This window comes from Mastomys coucha, unplaced genomic scaffold (assembly GCF_008632895.1).
Source record: "Mastomys coucha isolate ucsf_1 unplaced genomic scaffold, UCSF_Mcou_1 pScaffold12, whole genome shotgun sequence".
Lineage (NCBI taxonomy): Eukaryota > Metazoa > Chordata > Mammalia > Rodentia > Muridae > Mastomys > Mastomys coucha.
The window spans coordinates 92,399,493-92,408,558 of NW_022196894.1; the positions used below are offsets into that span (position 1 = coordinate 92,399,493).

A 9,066-nucleotide genomic window follows, 5' to 3' on the forward strand; every position below is an offset into this window, starting at 1 on the left:
TGACAGCTGGTGTTCTAGAACAGGCACACTGCATGCTGACAGCTGGTGTTCTAGAACAGGCACACTGCGTGCTGACAGCTGGTGTTCTTGAACAGGCACACTGCGTGCTGACAGCTGGTGTTCTAGAACAGGCACACTGCATGCTGACAGCTGGTGTTCTAGAACAGGCACACTGCATGCTGACAGCTGGTGTTCTAGAACAGGCACACTGCATGCTGACAGCTGGTGTTCTAGAACAGGCACACTGCATGCTGACAGCTGGTGTTCTAGAACAGGCACACTGCATGCTGACAGCTGGTGTTCTAGAACAGGCACACTGCATGCTGACAGCTGGTGTTCTAGAACAGGCACACTGCATGCTGACAGCTGGTGTTCTCTTTCAGTATCACCCCTTCCCCCAGGACCTATGGTCTAGAGAGTGTTTCAGGTCTAGGAGACCAAACCTATTTTCAAAATAATAGTAAGCTATTACTAGTTCATGCTCATTCTCCGAGTGTGCAGTGTTTATCAGAAGTTTCTCAACGTGTGTTAATGTACAACTGACTGAAAGTACAGGCACAAGACTGAGTTCCTTCCACAATCCAGGCATTAAAGAGATTTGCAAAATTCGAAGATGACTCTATTTGAGCCACAGATTCTGTGCTTAAAAATATAGGTATTTTTCATAAAAGTAATTTGTCTTAAAATTTCATTACTTTTGACTAGGCTTATTATTATATCAATGTTTTAGGTTAAATTGTATAACACATAATTTTTGTGTATGTGCCCATATGAGTGTGTTGCATGCATACATGTTTGTACATATATGGGCATATATGTGTGGATGTGCATGAGGCCAGACACTTACGTGGTAAAAAGGTGACGACTGGCAAAATTAACTTTATAACCAAGAAGAGATTGGCTTATTTTTTGGTATGTGCATGAGTACCCAGGCCACTGCATGTATGTGAAAGTCAGAAGGTAACTTGAGGGAGTTTTCTCTTGGGGATCAGACTTCTGTTGGTAGGTTTGCTGACAATTATCTCATTCACCAAACCACTCACTGCCTCATGATCATTAGTCATAAAAATAATATGTAAATAACACAAGCTCTTTAGAAACTCCCACTTGATACAAAATGTTTGAAGGGCCTGAGATTATTTAAGGTGAAGAGAAGCCTAAATTTATTATAACCCTCAAAAGAAATACAGCCCATAACACAAAAACTCCTGGTCTCTTATGCCTCCTTAGGAGGCATAAAGACAATGCACTTGAGAGACAGAATGAAAATCTGGTTTTGAGGTTAATGTGCAGGGGAGTCCTAGTTTTACTCCAAGCTATCTGCAAACTTTGCAGGTCCGTCACTGTCCTTGAGAGGACAAGGGAACACTGTGTACCGAGTGGCAGCTCCGACCACTTGCCACTCTTTCGTAAGCATCGGCAGCCCAGTCTTGCTAGACCACCAGCTCAGCTGAGGACAAGCAGACCCGACAGTCATTTTCAACTCTGGCTGTGTGTTAGAAGTCTTGGGAGACATCCATTCTGGGTCACTTTACGTTAGGCTGGGAAGATGGCTCAGCAGGTAAAGTAGACACTGTAGAAGCATGAGGACCAAGTTCAGGGCTCTAGCACCCACACAAAAGCAATGATGGGGTAGGAGGCAGAGACAGAGCCCTGGAAGCTTGTGGGCCAGCTAGCCTGGCCTAGGTGGTGAAGTGGGGCCAATGGGAAACCCTGTCTCAAACAAAGGGTGCCTGGAGAGAGACAATAGAAGTTGTCTTCTAACCTCTATGTGCATTCACACACTAATGAACACATGCATGTGTGCACAGAGAGATCTACTTAAGGTTGATTAGAGTATAATGTGGTATTTTATTTATTGTCAGTTGAAAATATTTACAGTATCAGTTGAACTCAATCTAAGAAATCAACTTTTTTTTTTCTTTTTTTTGGTTTTTCAAGACAGGGTTTCTCTGTTTAGCCCTGACTGTCCTGGAACTCACTCTGTAGACCAGGTTGGCCTCGAACTCAGAAATCCACCTGCCTCTGCCTCCCAAGTGCTGGGATTAAAGGCGTATGTGACCACTGCCCAGCAGGAATCAACTTTCATGTTTTTACATGTCAATATTGGGTATTAAAAGGACAGTCAATATAATTATGTTGAAAATTATTCAGCCCACAACTGTAAATGTTTGGTTTTAGGATGTTTATACACAGTTCAGTTTTAGGTATTAAGTTCTTTGGCTTCTAGAAAAAACATTTTGTTTACTTCACTGATGGGAACATCTCTCAATGCTGGGATGGCATCCTCTTGGTAGTTTTTCTTCTGTTGGTTTTTAGCATAGTTATCTGCAAGAAAAGAAGAAAAGCTCTGCTGACCCAAGCACTTTCTTCCCGTAATTTCTGTGGTTGGTTTGGATGTATGACACTGCTCAGCAGGCTGATGTGCAGATGATGGCAAACACCACGAGCTATTATTAGCTATTAATCTAATGCTGTAACAAAGTCCCTAACAAGTGCAACTTAAGGCTCAGTTGTATGGAGACAGTTCACTACAGAGGGGAAGGTATGTCAGTAGGAGCAGGAGGTGGCGGATGACATGTGTCCACCATGTGTCCATCAGGAGGCAGACAGGGATAAATACTTATATTCAGCTTATTTTCTCCTTATTTTATTCAGACTTAGAGTCCATGTACACTCCATATTTAAGGTATCTTCCCACCTCAATGAACTAAATCTAGATAAACCTCATGGAATGCTCAGTATTTGTTTCCCTGATGACTCTAAATCCCTTCAAGCTGCCAACTGAGATTAATCATCATGCCATGTTGAATGTAACAGATAACTTTCTCCTAACGTGTTTCTGAGGCTTACTCCTGATTGCTTTTCTGATAAAAGCGCTAGCATCTCCTTCCTCCATGCCTCATAATTTTGTTTCATCTCAACTTACCTGTGATTGTATGAATGGAGTCAAGTGGAGAGGTGCTCATCATGTTGATTCCAAATAAGAGCACATAACCAATTGCAACTGTGATGAGGAGGTAGACAGGCAATGCAACCGCCCAGTACCTACACAAGAGAATTCGTGCACGTCAACAAACGTGTCAAGGAGTCATAATTCCCAAGAGTCAGTCACTTTAACAGTCTAATTTATTATTAAAGTAGCTGATGCATGCATATAACAGATAGTGCTACAAGGGGTCAATGAACAGCTGCAGACACCTGTCTCAGCTAAGCCATCCCAACCCTAGAGTTTTATTCTGCCCAAACATGCCCTTCTAGTAGCTGAGCTGTTTCTTCTGGTATGTACATCCTCATTTCCATATAACATGCCTACATTATTTCTTGATTTTCATCAGTTTCAGACATTTTCTATAGATGTTCTAATATGAAAATGAGGTATTTACTTCTTCCTCACACTTTCTGCATATGCTTCACTTTTACTATGTTGGCGGTTAAAAACAACTGGTTATGTCAACAATATTTGCAACTGAGAACCTTAGTGTAGAATGTGTTTTTATGTTTTTTTCTGAAAGTATGCATTTCTGTCTACTGTTTCCCCAGTATCTACCAATACTTCAGAATCGAATTCTTTTTTCTTTTTTTTTTTTGGTTTTTCGAGACAGGGTTTCTCTGTGTAGCCCTGGCTGTCCTGGAACTCACTCTGTAGACCAGGCTGGCCTCGAACTCAGAAATCCATCTGCCTCTGCCTCCCAAGTGCTGGGATTAAAGGCGTGTGCCACCACCGCCCGGCCAGAATCGAATTCTTATATGCCTCTCAGTTTTCCTCTCCAGTTAAGCTCACTAAGTGCTCTATCTTGCCACATTTTGTTAAGTCATTTCCTCCCTACTATTTTCCCTTGCTAGAACTTCTAATAGTTTCTTGCACCATTATAAATTTCTCTGTTTTCCATCTCTGCTTTCTGTTTCACTGTCTCAACAGTCAACTTTCTAGATAACATTTTAATTACCATGCTTATAACTTTTCAATGGTAATTAAAAAAAAAAATTCCCTTGGACAGCATACCATTCAGGATTCTTTCTCATCTCAGATAATTAAACCTTTTCCCCCTGTCTGTAGATGGCATTATCTCCATTTCTTTTAAGTATCTTCTTTTCTTTTGTACTTAAGGACAGTCTTTTCTTTTAGTGCCTGGCATTTATGGTAGTGTATTATATCTAAGAGCCAAGTGATAGGTTGACAGGAAGTGAGGTATGTACGTGGGCAGAGATGGCAGAACAGTTAGCTTAGAGCTGCTGCCTTTTACCCGGGCCAGCTTTCTCAGAAAGGCACCTCCCACCTTTCTCTGGGAGAGGCTAAAGCCTGGCAAGGGAAGGTGCTGGGGAGGGAGCCTTATTCAGCCAAGCAGATGCTTGTTAATTATCATTCCCTGGGCTTCATTTCTACAGTTAACCCTTGCAACTTCCAGACTAAAGACTCTGTCCAACACTTTCCACAGGATGGAACTATTTTCTGAAGGGGAGAGAAGGGTCAATCTCCAGGTTTAAGATATGGAAGGGGAGTCAGCAGGTCTAATGCATTTTAAACACATTTTGTCCTGAAATTTTCTTAATATCTTATCTGCTATCCCTTTTTGTATGCTTGTACCTTTAAAATATTTTTCAGCAACAGTATAATTTTAGCATGATTTTAGGAGGAACAAAGATAAGCATTTGCCCTACCACCATTAATTAGTGATATATTAATAACCTTTGGGGTGTGGCACTTGCCACTCCAGTGTGTGGACCTGAGTCTGGATTCTCAGACCCAGGTATGTGCTGGGCTTATGTGGCAGACCAGCTGTACGTCTAGCACTCAGAGGCAGACACAGGGAATTCTGGAGTAAGCCAGCTAGGCAGGTTAGCTGTACCCCGACCCCCGAGGCACTATACATGCACATGTAAATATGTTCACCTACACACACAATGTGGCCACATACATGTGAACACCCCCACTACCCTCCAACAACCCCCCCATACAAAAATAAAAGCAACGTTCAATTTCAACACAGATACTCATGGATTTAAAAGCCATAAAGATTTAAGGCTTGGGTTTTAGAGAAGAGTTTTACCCTTCAAAACAGTATCAGTTTTACTCCCATTGAAGAAATATTAAACTTACTTTTGAGGCCAATAAGTTAAGCCTAAGGAGTTTAACCAAGATTCGGGAACGAAAGCCCACACAAGATAAAGTACTGCAGGATAAAGAGGGGGAGGGAAGAGAGAAGACAGGTCAGTGAGGCACGGTCCAGTCTGTAAGCTTCATATACAATAAAGATGCTCCCCAAAGGCATGTGTCGCTGTCAGAATTCATAATCTGGAGCTCCTTATTTGTACCAGTCTTGTAATATTTACCATAATTACCATATTAACAAGTTTTTAGTGTCTTAGCTCTTACACTGTATTTTAAAAAGTCTATGGATAGCACACAGAGCTTCCAGAGTAAACCACCAACCACCAGAGAGAATATATACATGGAAGGGTCCATGGGTCCAGATACATATCCAGCAGAAATTGGCCTTATCTGACATGATTGGGAGGGGAGGCCCTTGGTCCTGTGAAGGCTTGATGTCACAGCGCAGGGGGACACTAGAGCGGTGAGGTGGGAGTGGGTGAGTAGGTGGAGGAGCATTCTCATAGAGGCAAAGGGGAGAGGGAATGGAAGGTTTGTGGAGGGGTAATGGGGGAAGGGGAATATCATTTGAAATGTAAATGAATTTAATGATTAATAAAAAAAGTCTACCTGGGTGGTGGTGGCGCACGCCTTTAATCCCAGCATTTGGGAGGCAGAGACAGGTGGATTTCTGAGTTCGAGGCCACCCTGGTTTACAGAGTGAGTTCCAGGACAGCCAGGGCTACAGAGAAACCTAGTCTCAAAACAAAAACAAAAACAAACAAACAAACAAGTCTATGGACATATTTCTTAGGAACTTATTATTAGAATTTGCTTCTGCCTTTCACACGCTCAGAATTTCTCCACAGGGAAGATGTAATTGCAGTTAGTTGTTTAAAGGGGAACTTGTCACCTCTGGGTCTGATTGTCTACATACAATCTTCTTTCTACCAACACCCAGTCTTGTGGGCTCCTTTTGTGCTGTCTCTGTATAGTAGCAATAGCAAGGTTCTAAATTTCTCTACATGGACTAACTCGTTTAATCCTCAAAACAGTCCGGAGACACACTTGTCTATTTTATACAGAAGAAAGGACTCATTTGTACAAGGGAAGTAGTGGAGATGGGTTTCAAGCTATATCAGTGGTGGTGAGTTTTTGTCTTAAGAATGAAGCATTGTATGCCAAGACTGGAATACAGGAACTCCTGAAGACATGGCCCGTGCTTTCTGTATGCTTCTGGTACTAGACAAAGATGGTTCCATAGATCTTTTCCTCTCTGCATGGTAAGTTGTAGTATTAAAAGGCAGCCACAGCAGCAGCACACGAGGAGGGCCCCTCCTGCTCCTCAGTCTCCTTTCACCCAGCTTTGTGTCTCGGATATGGTTTACTTATCTGTTGTCTCTAACTATGTAGAAAGCTCAAATAAAAGCAGACAAGGTTTGGCTATTTTGCCTTCCCCTGGCCTGTAACACTGCCTGGTACATAGTAAGTGCTCAATAAATTCTTCAATTAGGTTTTGGTTTATTTAACATGCTTGTATAGTTTCAAATCCTTAAAATCTTCTTTGAATAGAAATTTATAGAATTAAACAGCAGCTAATACCTATTAAGCAGCTTCTTTGCATGAATTACCCAAGTTAATACAAGAGTCAGAGGACTACAGTAGAACGAAGCCTGCCAGTACACTTGTTCTAATTCCAGTCCTGCTGCTTATAGGCCTTGCTCAAGTTACTCAAATCCAGTATTCCCATCTTTAAACTGAGGAAGCAAGGCAGCACCTACTCCACACGTTCACTTCATGCCAAACAATGATTCCATGAAAGAGCCGGTAACTGTAGCTTCTTCACTCCACGTATTCCACTACACTACAGCTAAGCTAGAACTTTTCACTTAAGAATGGGGAAGGATACTTCCACATAGACATTCTGATTTCTCTCAAGGACCAGATTGGATTGTGGGCATTCTATTTTCTACCACATGATTGCCTCATGCCTTCCAACCTTTTTGGTCCTACTTGTTGAGTTGCTCATATTAGGTTTGGTTTTGTTCTTTGTTTTTTTTGTTTTGTTTTGTTGTTTTGTTTTTGTAAGCCTTAGTGGCCTCGTCTATAAAATGGAACATTTATGGGGATAATGCAGATCCAGGATGTTTAAGGGTACATTCTTACACCTGACTTCTCTGGCCCATTATCTTCACTCTTCAGCTCCAGCATGCTATCCTGGAGCTATAAGCACCTCACTTCCAAATTTTCACAGGCCTCAGGGACTCTCCCTGAGGTCCTTCCTGATTTATTCTGATATAATTGCCAGGGAGTGGCCTGGAGGAAGCTAATCCCAATTTCTAAACCTTCCAAAGCTCTTCCAGAGCACTCATCATACTCTCTGAACTGCAGGTTTAATATGCTTCTCCACAAGACCATGACCTCAAGGGTTGGGACCAAGTTTTATTCACATTAGCATCCGGCCCAGGGCTAAATAAATTGGAGATTTCATCTAGTACTGGATATATAAACTGAGCAAACAAGCGGTGCTCTTCAGGACTTCCTAAGAGACACAGGTAGAAAGAATCAACAGCTCAAGTGTGTACACTCTAAGGACAAACGCATTCTTTCCCGGTCCTCCATGAAAGGCCCTGGCCATCCATCATTCCAATACTTACTGAAGCCAAACTGTGAGCTTAGGAAAAGAACAAAGCCATAAATCGCTCTTTCTGGCAATGGCGACGGTGAATTTTCCACCATCTTCCCTGTGGCTTTAGACAATCTGTGGAAAAGGAACACAATCGTCGTCAGACATCCCCCCCTCCCTTCACCACTGGTCTGTTACATAATCTCATCCCTTGCTGCGGACACAGCCACTGCGGACGTTCGCGCGCGCGCGTCTCTGCAGCTGAGGGGGCGGCGGGGGCGCGCGCTGCGGGAAAACTGCGCACCTCGGACCCTCTGGGGCGAGGATGGGGCCCGGGCCGGACCTGCCCTCGCACCAAGGGCCCCGTCCTCGCCTACGGGAGGCTCGGGGAAAACGGGGGGCGAGGAGGGGCCCTGGCCTCCGAGCCATTCGCGCACCAACGCCCACCCGTCCCCACCCCTCATCCCCTCGGCACTCAGCCCACTGCGCAGGCGCGGCCCACACACCCGCAGTGGGGGCGGGAGGAAAAAAAATAAAAAACCTGAGGAAAAGCAGGGGCCGGCAGGAGCCCCCGGCGCTCGGCGCAGGCGCACGGCGACCGCGGCGCGGGGGCTCGCGCGGCCTCGCCACCCACCCGGCCGAGCTGAGGGGGCGGCGCGGCGACTGCGCATGCGCACCCCCCACGCCACGTGACCCGCCCGCTCGCCTCAGGAGCGGCCGAGCGCTCGCTCTGCGGCTCCGGTGGACGTGGAGGGTCGGAGCGGAGGCTCGGGGGCTGCGGGCCCGGGTGAGTGCAGACCCTGCGCGCGGCGGGGCCCACGGAAGCGTCTGCGCGGCCCGCCGCAGCCGAGACGCCCGGGCATCGGGGCGCTGCACACCTCCCTCCGTGGGTGTGTGGTGAGTGTGGGTGTGCGCGTCGCCGCGCGGCTCGCCGAGCGCCCGCGCGCTGCCCCAGGGGGTGTGGCCGCCCGTGCCCCGGGGGGTGTGTTCCCTGGGTCCGGTGACCCTCGGGCGTCCGGAGCGGTGGAGGGGGCTTGTGTGCGCGCAGCGCCCGGCGCGCGGTGACATCCCCGGCCAGGTGTCCGGGGCGCTCGGGGACGCGCCTCTGGGGCTGCGGCTGGCCCGCTTTGTTCCCAGCGACCTCTGAAGAGAGTCCCCCCAACCTTCATCACCTCCTTCCCTGTGGTGTGCGCGCCTCCTCCCCAGCGCGCGCGCCCCCCGCTGCGGCAGTCTGCGCTGACCGGCGCGCGCGCGCGTCCTCGAGGGCCCCCAAAAGTGCGCTGCGCAGGGAGCCTGCGGCTTGCGCGGGGCTGGGCTCGCGGGGACTCGCGCGCGCGCCCCTTGGGGG

The 9,066-nt window shown here is 46.5% G+C and overlaps 2 protein-coding genes across 5 annotated transcripts in view; one reads left to right on the forward strand and one right to left on the reverse strand.

Moving 5' to 3' along the window:
• Positions 1 to 2,170: 2,170 nt before the first annotated feature.
• Positions 2,171 to 8,432, reverse strand: Pigp (phosphatidylinositol glycan anchor biosynthesis class P). 4 transcript variants are annotated; one of them, XM_031364486.1, is made up of 5 exons: positions 8,353 to 8,432; positions 7,750 to 7,853; positions 5,102 to 5,174; positions 2,930 to 3,048; positions 2,171 to 2,328 (listed from the first exon to the last, which is right to left on the reverse strand). In XM_031364486.1, exons 2-5 carry the CDS (start codon positions 7,829 to 7,831, stop codon positions 2,204 to 2,206), a joined length of 399 nt encoding a protein of 132 aa, XP_031220346.1. In that variant the 5' UTR covers positions 7,832 to 7,853; positions 8,353 to 8,432; the 3' UTR covers positions 2,171 to 2,203. The 4 variants fall into 4 exon arrangements, with proteins under 4 accessions (XP_031220346.1, XP_031220345.1, XP_031220348.1 ...); XM_031364485.1 differs by having other exon boundaries at positions 8,260 to 8,387; XM_031364488.1 differs by lacking the exon at positions 8,353 to 8,432 and adding an exon at positions 8,225 to 8,308.
• A 30-nt stretch (positions 8,433 to 8,462) lies between these two features.
• The window catches only part of Ttc3 (tetratricopeptide repeat domain 3), a 108,703-nt gene continuing 108,099 nt past the window's right edge, over positions 8,463 to 9,066 (forward strand). Inside the window, exon 1 of the mRNA XM_031360615.1 lies at positions 8,463 to 8,505. The gene's annotated coding sequence lies outside the window, so the exon portion shown is untranslated. The remainder of the gene's footprint in view (positions 8,506 to 9,066) is intronic.